Here is a 25547-nt window from a genome sequence, read left to right as displayed (position 1 = left end):
CTGAGAGGCACAAGCATGCAGATTATAATCCTTCACATTTTTCAGCAGTTAAATCAATCATCTAAGACAGAGAACTACTTGAATATGTTTAAAACAAACTCTTACAAGCTCAACCCTTCCGAACCCACCAACACCCAGAGTTGTGACAACTTCTAAATTCTGGAATGGGGAAGGAGGGAACTGGGCTACTTTCTCCTTCAGCTCTATCATCTCCAAAGACACCTCTTTGGTCAACTGTCCACAGAAAGATCTTCGTCTGCATTAAGAAAATTAACATAGGTTAGTGCTTTCCTTACCAGCAACCTGTATAACAGTACTCTAATACTCCTATAAAAAAATAAAAGAAAAGCCTTCTTATTTCCTAACAGAATCTTTATTTTATTTTGTGCAGAAGCACTTTCTTTCTGGACATCCTCAGAAGTAAAATATAAGTGAAATGCTACTGAAGTTCACTGAGTACAATCAACAGTATTTTTTTCAAGAGCTGATCCATGGTGAGGTTCCAAATTATGCAGTCAGCTGCAAAACCTTGGACACTCCAAGTTGGAGAACTAATTTCTGAAGGACTGTGTACCAATTCCAGTAGAATGATCAGAAATAAAAATGCAGCTATATTTCTAAACAAAAGAAAAACATATTCTGCTAAACTTTCAGTAGTGGTCAGGTTGAAATCAGAGGCAGATAAACTAAAAGTGTGGTCCACAGCTAAAAGGGCTCTTTAATACCACTAGAGCTACACTGAAACATTAAATATAAACTGTTTCTTTTATATCTGCTTATTTCTATTTGAAATGGCAATTAGTCTTTTCTACAGTAACACAGTTTCATTAACTCAACTGGGAGTTAAAGTTGACCTTCAGTGGTTCTACCAGTCAAAGAATATACCACCAGAATGCAAAAAAATTATTTGAGCACGCTTTCACTTCCTTTCTATGCTCAGTTTTCTTGAGATAGAGTGAATTCTTGGTTGGAAGTCAATATACTGAGATTCTATGTATTTTTTCTTTCAGAAAAAATGTCTTTGACTCTATAAGCATATCCAGAGATTTTTATTATAGTGATTGCTACCATTCCTAGGGGCCCATCTCCATCAACTACCACCATGATTTTACTTACATATCTATCACTCTTTTTTATGATTACCTACAAAGATGTGCATAACAAATGATCTGACTTACTTTGCATGTCGCTTTTCATCAGCCTGAGCCAAATTAGCCACATAACCTTCAAGGTAAGTCTGAAGCTCTTCGTAGGTTCCAACAGTTTGATTAAATGTCCTAAACACATGAATGGAACAGTCTAAACTACTGAACATACAGTGGAAAGACAAAGAAATGAGACAGAATGCCTGATCTTGGGTCATTTCATGTTATGTTTAAGTAATTTGGAGCAGGCTGGGGGGTACTTTGCCTCCCATGCTCACTATGGTTATGTGTGGTTCCACCAACATTACCACAGGAACTAGCTTGGTGTGAGTCCAGGCAATCAGTCCTTCCATCCCAAAGGATAGAGCCCCTGGTACACAGTGCCAAAGCAATTAAGATCACCTCTCCCACTTTACAGGTGAGTAACAGCTCTGTGGGAAGAACAGACTTATAATAGACTATTTCAGTTGGAAAGGTCCTACAATGATCATCTAGTCCAACTGCCTGACCACTTCAGGGCTGACCAAAAGTTAAAGCATATTATTAGGGGCATTGTCCAAATGCCTCTTGAACACTGACAGGCTTGGGGCATCAACCACCTCTCTTGGAAGCCTGTCCCAGTGTTTGAGCACCCTCTTGGTAAAGAAATACTTCCTAGTGTCCAGTCTAAACCTCCCTGGAGCACCTTTGAACCATTCCCACATGTCCTATCCATGGATACCAGGGAGAAGAGCTCAGCGCCTCCCTCTCCACCTCCCCTCCTCAGGAAGCTGTAGAGAGCAGTGAGATCACCCCTCAGCCTCCTTTTCTCTGAACTACACAAACCAAAAGTCCTCAGCCACTCCCCACAGGACACGCCTTCCAGCCCTATTCACCGGCTTTGCTGTCCTCCTCCGGACATTCAAGGACCTTCACATCCTTCTTAAATTATGGGGCCCAGAACTGCACACGGTATCCAGGGTGAGGCCGCACCAGCACTGAACGCCATTTTTGCCCGGCTGGTTCTGCCGTGTTGGATGCTCCCCCGGAGGTGGTTTGCCCTCCTGGCTACCGGGGCACACTGCCAACTGCTACTGAGCTGCTGCCAACCAGCACCCCCAGAGCCCTTTCTGCGGGGCTGCTCTCCAGCCACTCCTCCCCCAATTTATACTTGTGCCCAGCATTACCCCATCCCAGGTGCAGAATCCAGCACTTGCACTTGTTAAAGTTCATGACTACCCAATGCTCCAAATCAATCTAGATCCTGCTGCAAGGCCTCTCATCCCTCAAAAGAGTCAACAGCACCTCCCAGTTCGGTATGATCAACCAACTTGCTAATGGTGCATTCAGCTCCTGCATCCAGACTGTTGATAACATATTGAACAGAACTGGCCCTAGAACTGAACCCCGAGGAACACTGCTGGTGGCTGCTCACAAGCCAGATGTAGCCCCATTCCCTGCAACCCTCTAAACCCTGCCCTTCTTCATCCAGTTCTTCATCCAGCACACCATGAACCCACTCAGCCCACAGGTGGACAACGTGTCCAGAAGGATGCTGCGAGGGTCATTGTTGGAGAACGGCTTGCAGAGAGCAAGGCCATAGCTCCCTGCAGGAGCTGGTCGGCCATAGCTCCCTGCAGAAGTCGGTCCCAGCCACCTGAGGTAAACAAAGGAAAGAACCCAGGGTACAGTTATGTAAACAAGGATGAAGATCCAGGGCTCAGTTGTGCTAACGAGGATTGTTGTGAGAACACAGAGATAAGTTGGGGCGCATTAGGACCTTGGGGGTGAAGGAAAACAGCCCTGGGAGAGAAGCAGGTTCACAGCAAGAAAGATGTTTATGCATACCAGAGATGCCACAAGGGGCTGGGATATTATAATGTGACCTTTTAGATGTACCCAATGGCTGAGATATTATAATATAGTTTCTTAAATGTATCCAATAGAGTTGCAAGTAGTGTATTGTAGATTGCTTATATAAGGTGAGCTATGGCCGACCAGCTCCTGCAGGGAGCTATGGCCTTGCTCTCTGCAAGTCATTCTCCAACAGGACAGTACCAAAAGTGTTACTAAAATCCAGAAAAACTACATCCACTACCTTCCCTTCATCTGCTAGGTTGGTAGCCTTATCATTATCCTTATTTGGTATCCTTAGAAGGATATCAAATTAGTTAAACAGGATTCTCCCTTTGTGAACCCATGTTGACTGTGCCTGATGATTGCAATTATTCTTTAAGTGCCTTTCAATAGTACCTAGTATGACCTTTTCCATACTTTGTCCAGGAACTGAGGTTAGATTCTCAGTTCTGTAGTTCCCTGGGTCTTCTCTCACACCCTTTTTGTGGACTGGAATAACATTGGCCAGCTTCTAGTCACCAGGGACCTCCCCAGACTCCCAAGACCTTTGGTAGATGATGCAGAGGGGTCCTTATGTAACAGCCACTAGCTCCTTGAGTACTCTGGGGTGAATCCCATCAGGCATCAGGGACTTGTGAAAATTCAGCTGATCTCTTACAATTTCAGTGACCAGAAATGGAGTCACTGTTCCCACACTTGTGGTACTCTGACTCAGGTGACTGGGCAGCTCAAAGTCTATCAGTATTACTAAAGACTGAGGCAAAAAATGCACTTGAATAGTTCTGCTTCTGCTTCATTCCTATTAGTCAGATGGCAGTCTTAAACAAGTATTGGTTCAACATTTTCTTTAGACCTCCTTTTGCTATTAACATACTTTAAAAAGCCCTTCTTGTTTTCTGAAACAACACTGGCCAGTTTCACTGAACAGGAGTCGCTTCCAAAGGCTGAGGGTTTGAGCCTGTTTCCCTATCTCCCTATCAATGCCAGCATCCTTGGCCAAAGATCCCAGCTGCCTGGCCTCTCTCCCCTCCATCTCAAAAGCACTGGCTCCATTGTCCCAGCATCGGAGCAGCCAGGTGCAAATCTGCTCGCCTCCCAGGTGGCCGAAATCTCTCCGCATATCTCGCAGCTCAGCCAGGGACAGAGATTGGACAATCACCTCTGGTCCTTCCTTCTGTTACCGTGCTGGGCCTGGCTCATCCCCATCCCTCACTCTGCGAACAGACTTTCTGGTATATTTGGTTTTCTGTATCGGGGTGACTGACATTGGCACTGCCTGGCTCTCTGGCTCAGTCTGTGTGCTGGTGGAGGCGACTGAGACTGGCTCTGCCTGTCCCCCCGGTTCAGATATTGTTTGTGTGGCCTTTTCTTCCCTTTGAGGGCAGTGGGTGGTATTAAAGAGGACACGGTATGCATGGGCAAGTCCCCAACACATTGCGGCGATTCGTGTCTCCTGGGTTTTGCCAGTTTGGTAACACACCCTTTCTAAGCACTCCATCAGCTTCTCAGGACTTTGCATTTGCTCAGGAGTGAAGTTCCAAAGCATTGGGGGTGCCCACCGACTCAGGCCTTTGCCCATCTTTTCCCACACCCCTTGACAGTCACTATTATCTGGCCTCGGGGCAGGTTTCCGGGCACTGCTGTTGTTAGAGAAATGCTGCATGGCCAAAACCAAAATTAGGCAGGCATTCAGAAAGCATTGTGCCACAATCACGCCGGCCTGTGGGCTCCGGGGGGGGCTAAACCGCCCCAAAGCCGAGAGGATCCCTTCCCCTGGCTCACCCACAGAGGGGGTGAGACCCCTAACAAAAGCCCAAACGGCAAAGAGGTACCAGCCCACCCCCCCACACAGCGATATAAAGGCAGCATACGCGTTCAATAGCCCGTACAACAACATAAGAACTTTTTCACATTTTCCACCCATAACAAACGCCACCACTGGGATCACACACTGGATATAAGGAGTAATCCAGCCGCACCACCCAAACATGTGGGCCAGCATTGCAAACATTTTCTTATCAAACAAATACCAAAAAAAATTACACCCAACAGATTGCTCTATCACACTCTGGTCAGGGTCTGTCCCTTTTTATTCTTATTCCAACGCCCCACGTTGGGCGCCAATTAATAATGTGCAGGTTTAAGCCTTGCCGGGATCGGAGAGCATGTGGCCGTTGCCCCTCCCCAACCCGCGCCGGTTGGGCTGGAAGTTAAACACAGACCCCGGCTAAAATAACAAGAAATTTAATACAACAGAGTGATAGAACAATCTGAACAACAACAGTAGCAATGATAACAACAATAAACAGCAATAACAGTGAACAAGACAAACGATATACAGAGAAATACCGCTAGCTGGTCTACGGAAAGCAAAATTCCCTCCCGAACCCGCCAAGGAGCAAGGAAAAGGTTCCGCCCCTGGACCTGAGGTCAGCATGGTATGAATAACCCGGCTGGAGATCCCTTCCCCCTCTCTCTCTGCTGGGGAAAACTTTACTCTGTCCTGGTTGAACCAGGACAAAAGTTCTCCTAATTGCCTATAGAATAACTCATCAGTGCTTACATCCTGGCTGGTTAATTGGTAGTAGACACCCACTACAACATCTTCTTTGTTTTCCATCCCCCTAATACTCACCCAGAGGCTCTTGCCCACATCACCCCTAACTGTAAGTGCTGTACAATCAGGCCTCTCCCTTACGTACAGTGCAACACCTCCATCTCACCTGCCCAGCAACACCTCCACCTCCTGAACAGCCCGTAGCCCTCCATCCCAGCACTCCAATTGTGCGACTCCTTCCACCAAGTCTCACTAATACCAATGATATCGTAGCTCTGGGAGCTGACCAGCGTTTCCAGTTCACCCTGTTTGTTTCTCATACTGTGTGCATTGTCGTACAAACATTTCAAAGAGGCTCCTGAACCTTTCATGCTCTCAGGATGAGGGTAAATGCTCCCACCAGCATTGCCACCTTCCAGCAATGCCATGCCAACCCTTGGTTTACCTACTGCAATCCTGTTGATATCCCCTTTCCCTAGAACACACCTATTTATCTCCGCAACCTATTTATCCAAGCTAAAGAAGAGGAAAACGCATTCACAGGCTAAGATGCCATTTTTGGGTCTGGGTTAGAATCTTAGCCCTCAGTAGGAGAACTTCTGGGATTCTGCAAGGAAAAGGATGATGGCTGTCCACACTCCAAGTAAGCACCCTTAACAGTTAGCCCTTAGAAATGCAGGTTTGCTGTTTCACTTTCCACTGGGAGCTTTCTCTCTTATATCTTACACCTTTCCATTTTAGGAAGTGTAAAATTGGCCTCTACCTGACAAAATTAGAAATTTGGCTGCATGTCAGCCTCAACAAAAGGACATCCTGAAACCAGGGACATGCAGAGGCTTTTGTTGTTCCCTGAGCCAATGAACAGCACTTAACAAATGTGAAACATCACCACCTCAAGGGGAGAAAGAATAACTCGGAACTACTCTTAATTTTCTGTGCTCCTGCACTTTCTGTCAGCCTCTCTTCATTAAGTCTTTGTCTAAAACACAGCCACAGCTCAGTATTCCAAAGCCATAACCAATCATTCAGTATTCACTTAAGAAAATATAGTGATTGTACCTACAGTGACACCTTATTGTTAACCTACTGAAAGAGGATGCAAATCTTTCATTAAACTGTAGCATGATACTTACTCTCTATCTATAACGAGGCACTCCACATTGTGTTCATCTGCAATAACATTTGCTGATCTGACATCATCACTGAGAAGTGAAAGAGATTAGAATTCAGAAGTGTATCAAAATCCTCAAAGTACTTCACGCAGTACTCATGGAGGGTCACAGCTGCTATAGGTGAAACTTCTCAAAGGCCTCTGCAGCCTGTATCTGGATTAATATTGCTGAACTAAATACAAAATTATAGCATTTTAGTAGTTATTATTATAGTCTAGCACAGTATTTTTCCAGTTTCAACAGGGTTTGGATCATTACATCCTTCAGCAACCTTCCAATAAATTAGCATGAAATTTAATTAGTATTACATCAGGATTTACTACTCATTTCTGAAATGATCCTCAGATATAAAACATTCCAGAGACCAAATGATTCCTACTCAATCACCCACATAAACACATGCTATATGAGCTATTTGCCTCACAGGTCATATCTTCTCATACTCCTTTTCTCTGTTTCTTACTATCATGGGCACCAGCACAGAAACAGCAGCTCAGCCCAGTAATGATGGAACTTATCCATGCTAGGGGTCATACAGAGCCTGGCACGAGTTTTCATCACAGCTTTTACTGAAATATAAACAATAAGCAACAATGCAGAAGGGGCCAGCATTTGACTTTTTCAGGGAAAACCACAGGTAGATAACGGTATACTTTCAAGTTCTCTCTGCAAAAACCCAAAACATTAAGATAAATTCAAGCATTGCCTTCATCAGCTGACCTTACAATCAAAGCAAAGTTTATATTCAAAACAGCCATGAGTTGTATAATCTGACCCATAGTGATAAGTCAGTTGAAATATACTATACATCATGAATCAGATAATGTGAACTAACCTAATGAGAGCCTTTTCTCCAAAGTAATCTCCTTTATGTAGATTTTTAATCAGCTGAGGCTGCGAGTGATTTGCAGTACTCTGGGTAACTATCACCTAGAAAGTACAGGAACAAAAATTTAGAAAGGGAAGCTTCAAAGTATTGCATGGTTTCCCCTTCTTTTCTGTGTGTTTCATAAATGTGTTAAACTCAGTAATGCTGCAAAAATATAATTACTCCTTCCTCTCAAAAATTAAAACCATCAAACATTTCCTGACACCTCTCTGATTTTTGCTGAGAGATGGAAAAATGAATATATTCATTATTGCCCACCCCCCAATATTTTCTTCTCATACTTATTAAAATAGAGCAAAGTAAATCATAATTTAATGAAAAACTGAAAAATACTTCTGTTCCCAGAGTGGGCAGTCATCGTATGAGCTTTTTGTCTTCTCAGCTAAACATATAGCCTCCATAAACATTAACTAACTTCTCCCCCATCATGAAACTCCACTTCCATAGTAGTACACATTCTACTGATGCCCACACCCATTAGCAAAACCCAAACCAGAATATCTCCAAACAGAGACACATTTTGGAATCTTGAAGCCCGTACTGGAAGTTTATGGATGAAAATTCTCCTGATTTGATTCTTTATAGAGTCCTGTGTCAACCTCCAGTGTAACAGCTGATGGATAAAGGCTGCTGCCTTACACCTCTGGGTCTATTCCTAAATGAAAGGAATAGGCACTGAGTCACCTAGAAGGCCATTCTCCATTAAACCTAGGACTCCGTAATTTCTTAGCTATATCACAAGTCTATGTTATGCCCATCAGATATTGAAACATCCAGGAGGATCAAATCTCATTTACAAAAAATGGACTTTACATCTCTGCTACAGTGTTGAGAGGTTTCAGGACATACTTTAATTACAGTAAAAACCCTGCACAGATTTTACTGAAGACCACACCCCTCAAGGTAGCTTCTGAAATACATGTATTGCTGTATGCGTTAGGTTAATTATATATTACCTTTCCTTTTGCTATAATAAAGAACGTATTTCCTTCTTCTCCTTCTCGAATAACATAATCTCCCTTGTCATAGTACTCCTGTTGGGGGGAAGAGAGAGAAAACATTGTCCAATAATATATCACTAACCTCTTTGAAAATTCTGATTACTATGCAGAGTTCTTAATACATCTGGATGTTCCACTGGTGTTTAACTTCCTATCTCATGTATATGTTCCATCCCATAATAATATGCAAGCATTCCACTATATAAAGCATTGTGGACAATCTGTAACATATCTTAATGCACCAGAATGTGATTTGTTTAAAAAATATTAACACTGCTATCATTCTTATGAAGCAGGAGAAAATGAGTGTAAAAAAAAATAAATCAAAAGCTCTTAAAAGAGTTCCAAAACAAAATCCCATTTCTAAAAGTAATTTTGGGCTTGACACCCCAGTGGGAATGCCTAAACCATCTATTGCAAGCTACCAAAGCAGCAACTTTTCTGTCTCTGCCAAGGAACCCTGCCTTCATCACCTAATTGTTTAACTTTTAATCAAGCATTTTTTCCATGCTAACTTCCAGCTTTGTGATCTGTTGCTCATAAACAACCACCACATATTTTTCTCCTCTGAGTGTTTCCTAAACGTCCTCCTTTGCCAGGGATCCCACAAAAGAAATAATAATAATTAAAAAAAAAGTCACTTTTTAGGATACTGCTGTGCTATGGCCCTTTGCTGTTTCACATAACCAACACCACAGTCTCCTCACCCCCCTTGTGCCATGGCCATGCATACTAGCTATCTGCCTCCTCTGACTTGTTGGGACTGAGGTCCTCAGGTTCCTGAGGAACTTCTGTTGTCCATCTGCAGAATTGTTCCAAGACTGGGGTTCCTACAGACTTTCCCTATGCAGAAAGCATTAATAGTTACCACCGCTCCTGGAAAACTTCACAGCTATGACTATATATCAAGCCTTTACCTCCAAAGGCTGCTGGCAGATGCAGCCCTAAGACACACAGATATTTGGCTGATTTCATACACTGAAGTCCTAGGGCCTTTTTCTCCTTATATTTTGCAATGTATGTTGTTGAAGGTATACAAAATCATTACATATGCATGTTGCAAACAAGTAAAGCATGATTAAAAAAAAAAAGTCAGAGACCTGGACAGCAACTTTGTGCTTAATCTTAATAAAGGCCAGATTATACATCCTCTTATCTACTTGCTTGAATCCTTTGATGCCAAAGAGAAAACTTACTTTTATGACACTAAATGTTATTATTTTCCAACCTGGAATTCTACTCTGACCACTGCAAAAACACTGTAATATTAAAAAAAAGCTCTGTTGTTTTTTGGTTTTGTTTTTACTTATGAATTATTATTTGTTATTTTGAAAGCTTACTGAATACTATTTTGAAAAACTTAACAGTATCTTACCACCTCGAGGCAGTCCATGATCTTAGCTAATTTATCTTCAGGTAAGTTTTTCAGCAGGGATACACTTCCAGAAAACAGAAATGCAAAACAAAAAAAACCCAGAAGTACTTTTCATTAACACTTTTTTCACGATCTCTCTTTATCTGTACAATTTGTACAACCACATTTTTATAACTAGCTAAACTGGTGGTGCTATACAAAACACATAATCTACAGCTAAAACTTAATTTAAAGCTTCAAGCATTCTCATCTTGTTTTTTAGTTAAACAGAACTCACAAAATTTACAACTTAGAAATGTGGCAAACATTGGTCAGTCTGTAAATCAACTTTTTATTTCAGTAGGGAAAGAAACTTTAATGGGCACATGGACTAATTTCAAAATTGAGTTATACAGAATCTATTAACTGCAAAACCAAGACATTGTAGTAATCCAATAATATATTTTCAAATGTACTGCAAAGACTGCAAAATCAGACAAAGGTAACAACTTTAGTACTACTTGGACAACTATTAAAAGAGAATCCAACTATAGTGATGACTTAGTGAACTTGTTTGTAAGAATGAAAAAAACTTCCCATCCTGAGCACTCAGACTTGTAAAAGTTCAGAAATAATATTCTCTATATGATTATTCTATGTGATATATCTCTCTATCATATACTCTACAGCTACTCAGGCTCAGCAAAGAAGTATTCATAGAAATCAAAGTTGGAGATGGACGCAAAAACACATGGGAGAATCTACGCATGGCTAGGCTTGAGATCTGTATTTGAAACCATAACAGAATGGTCATTCTTTGTTAAAGAAAGAAAATATGAAATCAGCTAATTATGGTTTGGAATCTCTAATTTCATCTTCTTCCTAAGGAAAAGCAATGTACAACACTCAGTGTTCCCTGCAGGAGAGACAATTATTCTACTCTCTGCAGATTTCCTAGTAATTTACGTTGGAATTAGTACATGAATTGAGACATGTAGTACTCATATTCAAGTCTCCAGGGGATGACGAATATTCCTTAATCTACCCCAATAGCAAATTAATTTCTAGTTGGAATATTTATTTAGTTCTATTTATTAAATATAGTTTTAACTTATAGTCATGTAACCTTCCTATACAATTGTTCCATTATTTAAAAGCGTTCAAGCACTTACTGCTATTTCCTAATGTAACACAGGAGAAAAACAATCAAAATGAGAAAAATGGTTTTATGATTCCTAAAAAAAAATCAAGAGAGGTAAATAATCAGGGTTTTGAGGCCCTTTGCATTAAGAGTGACTCTTTCTCTAAGACAGGTGCAGTATTGTTGTGCACCTTAGGAATTAGCCCAAACCAGTATTAAAAATAGAAAGGCATTAATTTACCTTCTAAGGAAGCTTCTGTATTGCTCTTGTCTTGTTTGTGCTGTCACTCTCATGATATTTTGAAACACTTCTCTGTCCAATGCCCATGTTTTAGCGTTGGTGATTGCTTTAAGAAAACAAAAGCCAACAAGAAAATCAACAATGTTTCTGAAGGATTTGATGGAAGATATTACAGTATCAGGTCATGGTACAAGAACAGACTAGCTTTTCAAGATGCCCAAGGCCAAATTTTAAAATATCCAGCACCTACTTCAACCAGACTTTTAAAAGAATTCAGCTTCCACTTAAACAATGCTCACTAAAGTAACGCACAGATTTCCAAACGGTTCCTTCATAGAGCATTTTCCATGCAACTTCCCAGGCTGAGTAACTTTGAAAAAACAGCCATTTACTACGAGCACAAACAGAGCTAAATGCTTGTGAAGATCTACCTCTAATGAGAGACAGTCATTGCACTCAAAAGCTGCAATGTCATCTGCAAGGAGTGGATATGAAAGAAACAAAATCTTAGCTGAAGTTTTTCAAAACTTATGAGTTAAAGGTTGATGGCTTGGATACATCTTTAATTCATATCACATGCTTGTGAGATATGTGATAAGATAGACACAACAGAAGTCAAGAAATAAATTTCATTTCATTCAATCCTGTGATCTCCACAGTTTTCCTCCAATATAGCCATTTTATAAGTGAATAAAGGGTAATCAGAACATTAATTATTATCTTTTGAAAAGTAATAAAAATATGAATAGTGTAACTATGCATAAAATCCAGCATCAAAGATGCAAACCACTGTGGCCTCTGTGTGCAATCATTGACAGAACAGAGCACACTGCACTTTTTATTTTTTTTAAGCAAAATGAGGTGATTCTGTTTAATTTAATCTCTTCTTTTAAAAGATGCTACACCATATTCAGCAGTTTTCCTTCTGTCATAAAAAGGAACAAAACTTTTCTCTGGGATAAAGGAAAGCTACAGAAAAATTTAGAGCAATTGATTTCTTCAATTTATCATAAACGTAGAATCATATTCACAGGAAAGAAAAATGCCAGATTTAAAAGTGATGCACAGTCATCGGTCTTTGGTCTTTGTACTTAACCCTGATATACACATGTGCTCTTAACTGACATTTATCAAAATAGCTCAAGTAGGGAGAATAATGATATTGCTTTGGTTTTGTTTTTCTCCTAAATAACATCTTCCAGTTTATTTTGCATGAAGAAAATATGGCAAGTATCCAAGCTATCTCAAATGCATTTCCTGTATTTTGCACCTAAAGCAAATAATAGCTAGAAAAAAAGTCTGTAATCTCTTAGATGAGATAAAGAAATGCAGAAACATAGGAGTAAATCATGTTCCCAGTTTCAAATGCAGCCACTGCATGTAAAGAGGCTGCTGGGTAGCAGCAGACATTGAAATGTTGTCTGGCTAAACTCCTTCACTTGTCAGCTTTCAAAGACTGCAGGTAAAGGGTGTCACTAGACTGAAAGAGTTTTCACATACATATTGACTAGTCATGCTCAGTTATGTCATTGTACTGTTCTTCCTCCACAACAAGAAACATAGGAAAGTTATTGGGGAAGGGTGGATTCCTGCAGTGATTTTACATATTCAAACACCCTTTCTTGTCCATAATTGGACAATTCTTGTCCTACCTTAAAACGAATTAATGTTAACAAAGGTCTAAAGCAGCACGACATCTTACTATGCAGAAGCAGTACTTTATAATGGTAATACTATACAGCAGGCAAAAAAGGAAAATAGAGAATATATTAAAGTACAACAGTATGCTAGTAAGGAAAAGAATAATTATTTATGCTGTTCTGTTCATCAGGCAGCAAAAAAACAGATTACATGTCATAATTTCCTTCTGCAGTCACCAGTGCTCAAACTGGGTGCAGGAAGAAAGACCAGAAGCTTTTAAAGTGAACAACTTCTTGTTTTATTCCATTTCCTCCTTTTTAAGTCAACATGAGCTCTTCATACTTACTGGTGGTTCAAAGTTCCTGCAGATTTAGACAAGAACAGAAATTAGTAATATTTATGGAAAGGTGGAGAGTGGAAAAAAATATAAATTTAATCATATTTGGTCACTTACTGGTCTGTCACAGGATAATTCTGTCAGGTGAGAAAAGGAATCAAGGGGTACTTAATGGGTGAATACCCAGTCTTACTCAGGAAGAGGGGATATTTGTATCAAAGCAACATTTAACAACTCCATCCTGGTCAGCTGGTAAACACAAAGCAAGAGCCCGTATTCACCTCAGAGAAGCAGCATGTCACACCTAGAAGTTTCATCTCTCTCACTACCACATTTGAGATCAATCTCAAATCTTCTCCCAAGTTCTAGTCGCAAATGCCAGGTGCAAATAGATCTTGGCAAGACTCAGTAACTTAATGATACAGAAGGAGTACAAAAGCAATCAATTCCTACTTATTTTATTTCCTCTTGAATTAGGCTTTATCTGCTCTATAAAAACACCACAGTTCTAATATCTTCTCAAACTTGCTGTAATTTTACCCTCACAGTTGCATTTGACACAAGAACATAAGAACAAAAGACCACTACTGCTACTAAATCACTCAACATTAAAACATAATGCTTCCTCAGCAGTTAGTTTGATACAAATCTGGCTAACCAGCATACTTTGGAGGTGCCTAATTGTTTATCAAAGGTTATGCTGGAGATGGAATTACATTCATGGCATAGTATTAATAGAGTTCCCAATCAGAAAAACTTACGGAAGCTAACTTGAGCTTCCTGTAGATAGTGTGGACATGTGGACTTCTATTAAATGAAAACTTCAAAGAAAGTTATAACAGGGACTTCACAAAAGTACATAATTTTCATTTTGACCAACATTGTCATAATAAACCTTCAGTACCTTTCACAGAGGCAGTGCGTGTGCAGTTGTATAAAATGGCTAGTTCACCAAATGCTGTCCACTCAGGTATTGAGGAGAGGAGTTTATTCTGCTGAAAGACTTCCAGACTCCCCTCTGTCAAAAATAACCGAGATAATAGGCATTAAAACTGAGCTCAGCTGCACAGAGTGAAGAGAAAACAAATCAATATATTTCTGCCTTTGCCACTCCCTGGAACACAGGAATGGCAGCAACGACACAAATAGTGCTTTGAAGCACACATACAAACCAGTAGAAATGATATTTTCTAAAATGTATTGCTAATCTACAGATCTGCTCTGGAAGGGAGGAAAAGCTGAGATAAACTTTTTAACACTAAAAAAGCCATGGAAAAAAAAAATCCTGATGGGAAAAACCTTTGCTACAACAAAACAGTACTGGTTCAGATAGTCTAGTGCAGTGTAGACAAATAAGTCTTAAAATAGTGATCACAGGAGAAATTATTCATGAGGTTTGTCTGTTCATACACACATATGTGTAGATATGTGCAGAATGCAAAGGAGAGAGCAGAAAAACAAAGAGAACATCAAATCTTCCTTTAAGAAATTGTGCTTGAGCCTTACTACAAACCTAGCAAAAGTCAAAGTCTGAATTTATTCATAGGTTATGGCCCCAAAACACCTTTCCCTTAAACATATTCTAATGAGTTTGGCCCTATTCTCTCCAAGACACCCACTGACTCCTCAAAAAAGGTCTAATGTGCCAGAAAAATTTCCTGAGGCACAACTTCTTCCTCATATTTCATCTGTTTTTCAAAATGTTATTATTTTCTCTAGTAAGAATATGACTACCCCATTACAAATCCTACCTCCTCTTGCCCCTTGCACCATCTATGTTACCCTAACACAGCCACCATCAATTTTTCAAACTAACCCATCCATATGAAGCCAGAAGACAAAATGTGCTTTCCAACATATACCAGTATGCTCCTGGTTTAAATATTCCTACCTCAACAGAATATACAGCATGAAGCCTAATTCATATGAGCCTCTGGGCCTTCTACTGGTCCAGAATTGATGAAGTATAAAAATAATCAGTATTTGTGATTAATTTGCAATGGTGAGATGATGAAAGAGAGTATTGCCGCTAGAAGCAACTTTCAGGTGTGTTTGGACTCCACTATGGCTTTTCTGTGATCTGAGTGTAAGTATGGTAGCAATCAGCACAGACGACTGCAGCGAGATTACTTCAGAACTGTTGGCAGTATTTTAGGAAAGTTTTCTTATCCTAAAGTTTGTTTTTTGTTTTATTGTTTTTTTTCCCCAGAAAAAACAAGCAGCTGTTTTTAAAAAAATTCTAAGCTTTGACAACATTAAACTCAGACCTCATCTCTCAATTTCCCATACACAGAAAACTGGCATAAGCTCTTATGAATGTTGAAAAGTAAGTTTATTTCAGAAAGGGCTTCACCATTGACCAGTTTTCTGTATTTTAAATTATACCTGCTCTTCCTTTGCAGAAGAAAGGGTTGACTGTACCTACAACAGGAAGGATTTTGTGTCCTCTAGGCTTTCAGAAATGAAAGAGGTCATAAAATAGCATTAAATCAAGGTTCAAGTTCCTAAGACTCTTTTTGTTGCTCTCAGTCTGTTTCATAAAAGTGATGGGTAAAACTTGCATAGCCCTCAGCAGAGACAGCATAAATTTAAGAGCACAAACATCATCGTTGTTGTTTCCTGCAAAGACTTCTACATTACTTGCCTGTTTCTTGCACTTGTGCATTGTACAAGTAAGCAGTATTCACCTTTGAGCACAAAAATTTGATTCCCCGGCTCTCCCTGTCTGATGACGTAGCTTTCTTGCTGGAAAGTCCTTTCATACATACATTCCACCATATCTCGGATTTGGTGAGGCTCCAGTCTCTTCAAGAACTGATTTTTATTCAGGGCATCTGTGATAAGCTTCTTCTCACTGGTTTCAAACAAAAAAACAGAGTTTAACAGATCCAGCATGGTTGGGGGATGCTATTCACCAGGCATTCATTCCTGTCAAGATGCTTCCTCTCATTTCTAACACTCACATGAGCTACTGGTACTCCACTGGCAAATTTTACCATCCTTGCAGTTAATATGCATCCCATTAGCTGTGCCACACTATGCCCTCTCTTCTCCTGTGTGACCCTGTCTGCAGAAAGCATCCGGCTAGATGTAAAAAGGCTCCCAGTAGAAGACACGTTTTCCCAGACAGTTTTGCACTGTTTCTCACCATATTCTTTCCCCATTATACAACTAAGGTCTATAGCCTTGCTTATCTGAAGGAAAGAAATGTGAAAGGTATGTCTTCACTGCCTGTACAGGAATGGCAACTTGTTATAAAATCAGGTCCACTTTTCTAACATTTTTTCTAATACCCAGCAAAAACATAACACTGATGATAGCAATAAGGTTAAAGTCAACACTGATGTCACTAAGACTCCATCAAGAGTTTCTCCTTTGTGGTAAGAAAAGATGCAAGGAAAGATATGCAAAACCACAAATAACAGGTGCTGCTATTTCTTAGGAGAATGTTAGAAGACATTGCTGGTGGGAAGAATGAGACAAGTAATAAATGAATGTAATTTTTTTAATTACTCCAAAGAACTTCCACTTGCAAAGTAATGTTGATCCCGTGGCATTCCCTGTTCATAGCTACTAAGCATGATCAGGACACAATCACAAGGTCAGCTTGCAAAGTAACCTGTTGGACAACTGTCCTGGTTCAGCCAGGATAGAGTAAAGTTTTCCCCAGCAGAGAGAGAGGGGGAAGGGATCTCCAGACGGGTTATTCATACCATGCTGACGTCAGGTCCAGGGGCGGAGCCTTTTCACCTTGCTCTTTGGTGAGTTCGGGAGGGAATTTTGCTTTCCGTAGACCAGCTAGCGGTATTTCTCTGTATATCATTTGTCTTGTTCACTGTTATTGCTGTTTATTGTTGTTACCATTGATACTGTTGTTGCTCAGATTGTTCTATCGCTCTGTTGTATTAAATTTCTTGTTATTTTAGCCAGGGTCTGTGTCTAACTTCCAACCTGACCAGTGCAGGTGGGGGAGGGGCAACGGCAACGTGGTCCCTGATCCCGGCAAGGATTAAACCTTGCACAACAACTGTTCCAAAATTAACAAAACAATTCCAGTTTTCAGGAGAAGTGTGTGTGGAGGTGGAGAGTTACTGCTGATCCCTCCCACACTGCTCTTTGCCATCCACCTCCTCACAAAACTCCTCTGACCTCTGCTGTGCCCACGTCCTTTGCACAGATGACAACAGCAGCATAAATGCTCTTACCTGAGTAAAAAACCTCTGCTAGTACCAGTCTGCTCATGTGGGATGCCCAATATAATCTGTCTCTTTAAGAATGACCAGACATAAGAGAATCTTCCCGAAGCTGGCCTTTCCTCTACTGCTTTTAGGAATGTTTAAGGTATAATCAGAAGTAAAAATATAACACAAAAGCTTGTGGATATAGTTATGCAGCCATTAGTGCTGACCTCTTTGCTTTCTGAAATTCAGCATTCAGGGAAATTAAACTTATATTATCCTGCACTTTGGTGATGCTATAGCAAACTATGGCCATCATACCATTGTTTTGTTAAAAAGTCTTCAGAAAAGCTTTAGGGCATCTGTAAAAGTCAGAAAAAGGCAAGTAAAGTAGGCACATCAGTGATCAAGGACTAGTCTGTCAGGGCCCTGGGTGCAGTAATGGGCTTTAACTACCATGACCAGCCTCACTTGTGACCCACCACCCATGCATCCTCTGCCCATTGGCCTGCATACTCTATTTAAGCTCTGGTGAGCTGCCCAAACCTGAGCTATGTTATAGAAATAGCTGATGCTGGTTTTGTCTTCTGGATGGGTATTGGCCCAATATTATAACTACTTTGTGCCTCTTGGTGAAAGCTTACATCTCACTGATCTCTTCTTCTGTGGGACTCCTGGTGGACCCTGTTACCACCACCCTGCTCTGCCTACCCTGTCCAGACCTTGTGGGATGGTGCCCTGGTTAGTTAGTCTGTACTGTAGTCACCCGTTGGTCACTTAAGTGGAGCAGCCCTGTTCTTGCTGCTCCCTGAGACAGAGCCTCTGCATCATTTCCTGCAGTATTAAATGCATGTAAGTGAGCGAGTTGTAAAGACTTGTAAAGACAAGTACAGCTGCTGGTGGAAGAGTCCTGTGGTTGGATTTTGAGAAAATGAAGAAAAATCAACAGTGGATGAATCCAGTAACAACAACTTTCATTCAGTAATAATGATTAACCAACTGAGACAAAGTGGCTATGCATACAGACTGAACAATCAGTTTTGATTGACTTGCATATGTTCTGGGTCAAGGGCTTCCTATAAAATAGTGCCTTGGATCCATGCCAGAAATGAATGCAATTAACTGCTGCACTGATGGAGCTTTAATGAACCTACTGAGAAGCCTTCTTTTATTGCTGAAGTGAAAGATGAATTCTGCCTTTAAGTCCCCATGTTCCTAACGTGCACCTGCAAGGAAGCTGCATAACAAAATAAACACCTTAACAGCTTTCTAAGGTATTTAAGGTCCACACTTGCTTGTATTCATAAAACAATGCAAGGTTATCTTCAAAAATAGGTTAAGTGGGAAAATCTCCTGAGGGAAAATCCAGGAATGAACAATCAGTTAAGGCAAGTAAGCAGACTTACAATGTTACTAGCCATATAATGACTGAAAATAAGTAAAGGTAATGAGATGAGGCAAGAAAAATTAAATCAAGTAGCTATGGTGAGGATTGTGTTTAGAAATAGAGATCATAAATTAGCTTCTGCTGAAGGCAACAAGGTTATTAGAATATAAGCTCTAACTTTGTTTTCTACTAAAAACAACCCTGCTTATTTAGTTCGCCCTGGCCTGCATCATGCATACAACACTGCAATAAAATACAGTAATGGCTCATAAATTGATACTTAAAATAAGCACTAAAGCTTCCAGAACTACAGAATAGGAGTGTATGCTGTCCTCGGAAAGTGCAGTTTACCACAGAGCGAAGGACACATGAGTATCGTAACCACGGTGCAGGCTCTTCAATCAGTTGCTCATTTCATGGGCATCCAGCAAAATATCTAACAGTTTTCTCTCCATTGTTTTCTTCAGCCTCTCCTATAACAGCCCCACTTTTGAGAACTGCTGCTGGAAGTAACTAGATGTCCTGAAAGGACAGAAGACATCTAATGATGTAATTGTGTCAGTTGGGAATATGAATAAAAGGCTGAAAAGTGGGTCCACAGCTCCACACAACTGTTCTAGTGTTGTGGTATTTCTTGGTCCCCACACTAGTAGGACTTTTCTTCACTGCCTGGGGCTAGCTTTGCCATAGCATCCTTCTCCAGGCTTTGTTCCCCTCCCTGCTATTAACTGTTGTGGAAATGTTCCCCCTGCCCCTTTCAATACATTCCCAGTCAACCCCTAGAAATAGCACTTGACACTCTAAGAAGGGCTTTTGTGAAAAGGATTGGGAATTTATTCCCATCAGAAGATAGAAGATATCAACTAACAGGTACAAGGGTAGAACATATACTTTGCAGAGCAATACTTTCTCTTTAATATACCTTTCAGCTACTAATGAGAGATTTTTGGTTATCTGCTGACATTGACTGGTAATCAATGGCAAATGTCAAGAGAGTTCTCAGCCAACCAATAACAGCTGATAACTGGGTCATGATCCTGAGCCCATAAAGGGAAGGGACTTGATATAGGCAGCTTAAACGCTGCTGATGGTGACAGCATGCTCTGGAAGGACACAGGAAAATGGAGAACCAAGTCCTATAGGTACTGAGACATCCAGATTCTTAACCCTGCAAAGGATAAGAGATTCAAACGTTTTCCATTTGAAAGACTTGTTTGAGAGATCTGCTTTCATATACCATGTTCAAATTCTAAAATCTTCAGCCTTTAGTTAAATTTTCAATGTTTGAACTTCCATTTAGGAAAAACTCATATTTTTGGAAACTGAGATGGATTTATCCAACCATCTTAAGAGATGAAATATATACATGAGAAAACATCCACTCCTATGGGATAGATCGAAAATCACTGAAAGCTTCTAAACTTTTATTAAAATCATTCATGCGGAGATACCCCAAACAAAAGCATGGCACTTAAAACCCTGCTTAAAAGAATGGCATAAAATTGTGCATAAAATTTGTTTTACAAATGTTTCTAAAAGGGACTGGTAACACTCTGGACTCAATGCAAATTCCAGAACAAAGCATGGAGCTTCCCTTCCTTCTGGAATAGCTCCTTTCAAAATAGCTCCTTTTGCAACTACATAGCAACACTGTGCAGTTGTCTTACACAGAAGTGGAGCTGGCTGCATTAAGTCCTCTCTCTGTAAAGGGGAGGCAGCTGCTTACTACTTATATCAGCAACTCTAAACACTTCTGGAGACACTGTGAGGCTAAAGGATCAGTACTTTTTAATCACAGGGGACAGAATTCTGTAAACAGTAAAGGTCAGACTTTGTCCTTACATGTATGCCAACTGTTTGAATTTGACCTGCTACAGTATTTACAGCCCACATAAGGAAACTAAATGTTTGCACCTTCCAGCAGTTGGTTGTCTCAAGAGCAAGGTGATGGTGGCTTAAACAACCACATGTGTATCACAGGCTTATCTAACTGAGATGCATAGTAGTGCCATGTCTAAAACAGTTTTGTGGTGTTTTTTTCACATCTGTTTGCTTCCAAAGTAATTTGAAGATCAAACAATACTTCGGCCGCTATCACATCAAAACATGTATCTGCCCTCCCCCCCCCTCAAGTCTGAGCAAGATCTTTCACTATTACTTGATTTGTTGGAGAAAGCATAAATTCTTCCCGCTGTGACTATAATGTATGTTAGCTTATAAAATACATTTTCTATAAGGGTAATTTTAAAAAGCATTTTGTCCAGGTCTAAGAGTTGTAATAGAGCAGTATCTAATGTTGAACTGGCTGTGGCAGGAAAAAAATGTTTACTTGCAAATGACAAATACTTTGAGTATGATCTTCAAGAATTTTTCAATTGATTATGCCATAAGAATTGAGGTTTCATTAGTATCTTTCATATGTATTAACCCAAATCACCCATACATGCCGTACTGTAGTCTTTCAAAGACTTAAGACTTTGAACAAAGTCACTTTGATCACTTCAAAGCAGATGACAAATACCATTAATAAGCCAGATTTAAGTTTCAGAAACTTAGCTAAAGGTTCGAAGACATGAACTCTTGGGCACGGTCTAAGCTGTGTGCAAATCCAAAACTAGTCTGACCTGTCTTTTACATGACTAGTTAGCCTAAAAAGAACATTAATACAAAGCATCACTAAAAATAAACAAACAACAACAGCAAACCCCACCTGCTGTAATGCAAATAATACAAGACCGTATTCTGCTATTTAATTGTCTCCCCGACTACATGCTCTTGGACCTACATGTAAAACACAGGAAGACTGCCACTTTATTTCCTACTAAAGCTAAAGCTGGAAAACGGTTAATTGCAGAAAATTAAGTTTTAAAACACTAGGTAAAATATGAAGTTGAAGATAAATTAATTATTCTTAGAAAATAAACTTTTAATGTCTGGAACGATCTACTGAATACTTACGATACCCTATAAATCACTTTTTCTTAATTCTAGCCCCTCTGATGATGTACTGATATTCAAGAGGACTGTAAGATGATGGAGGAAAGGATGGGGGAATGGAATAATTTGGATTAGAAGGGAACTTAAAAGAGCATCTAATGCAGTGCTCCTGCCATAGGCAGGGATATCTTTCACTACTAGCCCAGGTTGCTCAAAGCCCTATCCAACCTGACCTTGAACCCTTTCATGGAGGGGACAGCCACAGCTTCTATGGGCAGCTTGTGCCAGTGTCTCACCACATTCATTGTAAAAAAAGCTTCTTCCTTACATTGAGTCTAACCTACCCTCTTTCAGTTTAAAACTGTTGCTGCTGGTCCTGTCACTACAGGCCTAGGTAAAAAGTCTTTCATATAAGCCCCAGTAAGGTCTCCCTGGAGGCTTCTCTTCTCCAGACTGAACAACACCAACTCTCTCAGCCTTTCTTCATAGGAGAGATGCTCCAGGCCTCTGATGACGTTCGTGGCCCTCTTCTGGACCTACTCTAACAGGTCTATGTCTTTCTTGTGCTGTGGACCCCAGAGCTGGATACAGCACTGCAGGTGGGGTCTCCAGAGCGGCATAGAGGGGGAAGATCACCTCCTTCAACCTGCTGGCCATTCTTCTTTTTATGCAGCCCAAGATACGGTTGGCTTTCTGGGCTGCAAGCACACGTTGCCACCTCATGTTCAATTTAACATCCACCAGTACCCTCAAGTCCTTTCCCACAGGGCTGCTGTGTTTTTCTTCTATCATAATCTATCATAATCCATCATAATCCTGACTCCTATGAAAGATGTTTACATGAGCTCTTCAGTCAGTTGAAACTCATACACTTATGTTAAATTAATATTTTACTATTAAAAGTTGAAGATCTGGTTGCATGTCCAAAATTGGTTTTACTTAGTTTCACACTGAAGCTTGAAGAGCAACTTCTTTTCTTGTATAGAACACGCGGCAAACTCTCTAATGCTAATTGCTCTGTCCAAGTTGGTACACTTCCTAGCACTAGATAATCAAACAAATTATGAGTTCCACTTCACTCTCAAGCTACTTACTCTAAGGACAATAATTATCAGACAAATCCAAGTTTAATGGCAGACAAGAATTTAAATGAAAATTCAAGACTCTGCAAGTACCGAAGAGGAAAAAAAAAAAAAGTTACAAACAGTATCATAGAAAAGCTGGAAATGGTGGGAAGAAGAGCAGAGGATGGTGTGTCTTACAGTCAATACAGTGCATACTTAAGCAGTCAGTTGTTTCCATAGGAGTAAATATAAAAACAAATTTAGGAATGGTGTGTTCTAAATTGTTATGAATCTATGGGAGCCTTAGCAGTAACAATGACAATCTCTGAAGCAGATTTTAAGAGATGACAGGAGGGAAAAGTAAGAGAACTTCTCCTGTATCCCATTATGTTACACTAAATCTTTTAGAAAAACAAGAAAACACGGCATATAACAAAAATGTTTTTAGAAGTGCTGAGCCACTGAATCAAGAAGGAAAAGTTCCAGCTCTGTCTCTATCACATGATCAGCATTACATTTGGGTTACTTAAGCTGCAATATTTGGTTTTGTTCTGAAAAACAAAGTCTGTGTTGCATCAACTGGCTCTTCCTTTCGGTTCGCTCCTCAGTGCTGCTACAATTCTTTCTCTGAAAGCACCCTAGAAACCCATCTGGTGGATTGCAGTACAAGGATCATGCCAAGGAGAAGATAAGTAAGTACAAAAGGAACACTCCTAAAGAAAATAGGTATTTAAACTGCCCAGGTACTTGTGATAAAATACAGTTCCCTTACTCTGGAAAAACATTGCTAGCCGAAGATTTCTGCTCCTTATAGTGACTCAGGCAGCCTTTCTGGTTCACAAAACAGCCTCTAATGTGCAATGCTGGACATGATGGATGAGAAATCAAGTCTGATAATTCTCAGGTCTACTACAGTACAGACTCAAATACATCATGAATTCTTAGGAGAATAATAAAGCTCCCCACAAATCTGAAGCACTTAAGCTGCTGCCTGAAGTCCAGATAGATTCTGGCTACCACCATGTTAACAGATACTAAGGTTATGTCTACACTACAAGATAAAAGAGGGTCTAAGATATGTTTAAGGATACCAGTCTGATACCTCTGTCTACAAGGTCAGCTGTGACCACAGATATTTCTGGCTTTTGCAGTGACTAGAAGTATAATTGGATTCCAAGAGGAACAAGTAAAATTAGGTTCCTACACCACGACTATCAGAAGCTGGAGAGCAGGAGGAAGCTGCTAAGAGGATAATCAAAAACATTATATTTTGCACCAGACTGAGTTGAAACTGGGCTGACAAACTTTGTACATAGCTCAGAATCAGTGTCCATATTACGTCTGAGAGAGCTGAGCTGGGGCCACTTGCTCCTTCCCAAGCCTTCCATGATACAGGAGAATGAATCTGAATGCATGGGGAGGCATCCAGCCTTCTGCTCATCAGTGTTCCATCGTATAGCTCAAGCTGCAAGCACTATGCAAACCTAAACCTGAGAAGAGGCTTAGGTTCTGCTTAGCTGGCAGTACAGATAAATCCCAAATAGACTCTAAGAGTCTTCTCAACCAAAATACAGAGGCTATCCACCATTCTTCATCTGAAGTCTGTGGGACACAGATGATTCTTGGTTAAAGTTACATACAAACTCAACCAGCATCTAACAACCACAGTGACAAACCTATATTAAAAAGATTGATACTTTAATCTTTACTAAATCTTTACTAAATCTTTTTCATGAGGAGAGAATATAATTGTGATAAAAGTAATATCCTTGTGACAGAACATAAAATTCCCTTGAAATGAGCTCACCTGGAATCCTTTTGAACTCTTGCTTTTTCAAAGGAAAACGTAGCTTGCCTGTTCAAATCATACAGCCATGTTGTGGGCTCTGCAGACACACCTTCCTTGGCTCTTCTCCTCCTATTGGCAGTGTCTTGTATCCTTGAAGCCTCTTTAAGTGGAGAAGGCTGAAGAGAGTGCTCTCCTTGAGTGCTAACAACATCCTGCAGCTTGTTCAACTGTATACACTTGTTCTGAAGTTCCTTGGTGAGTTCTGCTATGACCTTAGTCTGCACAGCCAGCTGTTCCTGAAGCTCAGCAACACGACTTTGACCCTCTTGCAACTCTTGATCTTTTCTCTTCAGGTCCTTTTCCAGTTCAAGCAACCTGCTGCAAAGGACATCAGCTTGCCCGCTGATCATACTGATGCCTAGACCTGAGTCCTTCAAAAAGTTATGGTTGCCAGCACAGCCAATAGAGAGGTTTGCTACATGTCTATCCAGCCGCCTCAGATGCTTGGGTTTCATTGACCCATTCCCCATTTTGTCCAGACACCTAGGTGGGAAAATAAATTTGCAGTTTTATTGCATTCCCCAGCAAGAATTAAAAAAAAAATTCATGGAATGGTAAGTAATGAATTTAGTATTTAATGTGCATCTGCATTTGAGATATACAACTATAGTAAACATAGTTGATTGCTCCATCCTTTCTAGTCCTGAAAGTCAGAGGAGTAAAGGGCAAAAAGAAGAGGTAGGTAGGTTGATGGATATAAAGCAAAAGGTCTGATGTGAGTTGAAAAAGGGATATGTAAGTTTCTATCATCTTAATGAAGACAGAACCAACAGCAGGAAGGAGAAAAGCTTACGTTGTACTGCTGAAGCAAGAAAATT

The 25547-nt window shown here is 40.3% G+C and overlaps 1 protein-coding gene across 7 annotated transcripts in view; it reads right to left on the bottom strand.

The window, feature by feature from the left end:
- The window catches only part of PRKG2 (protein kinase cGMP-dependent 2), a 48653-nt gene extending 23445 nt beyond the window's left edge, over window positions 1-25208 (bottom strand). For 5 of the 7 annotated variants that reach the window (XR_003398323.1, XR_003398321.1, XR_003398322.1 and 2 more), the window contains exons 1-10: window positions 24688-25208; window positions 16002-16168; window positions 14219-14332; window positions 11337-11442; window positions 9976-10039; window positions 8556-8633; window positions 7546-7640; window positions 6672-6740; window positions 1179-1277; window positions 106-256 (exon numbers count right to left, since the gene is read on the bottom strand). Coding sequence is in view for 3 of the 7 variants with exons in the window: in XM_026847880.1 (XP_026703681.1) it covers window positions 106-256; window positions 1179-1277; window positions 6672-6740; window positions 7546-7640; window positions 8556-8633; window positions 9976-10039; window positions 11337-11442; window positions 14219-14332; window positions 16002-16168; window positions 24688-25199 (1455 nt within the window). In the remaining 4 variants the exon portion in view is untranslated. Of the gene's footprint in view, window positions 1-105; window positions 257-1178; window positions 1278-6671; window positions 6741-7545; window positions 7641-8555; window positions 8634-9975; window positions 10040-11336; window positions 11443-14218; window positions 14333-16001; window positions 16169-24687 lie in introns of those variants that run through there. The other 2 variants (XM_026847881.1, XM_026847882.1) reach the window with 2 other exon arrangements.
- Between the last annotated feature and the right edge of the window lie 339 nt (window positions 25209-25547).

The sequence above is a fragment of the Athene cunicularia genome (assembly GCF_003259725.1).
Source record: "Athene cunicularia isolate RWA chromosome 4 unlocalized genomic scaffold, athCun1 chr4_part2, whole genome shotgun sequence".
NCBI lineage: Eukaryota > Metazoa > Chordata > Aves > Strigiformes > Strigidae > Athene > Athene cunicularia.
Note: the sequence above shows the minus strand (reverse complement) of the source record. Positions and strands in the feature narration are given on the sequence as shown.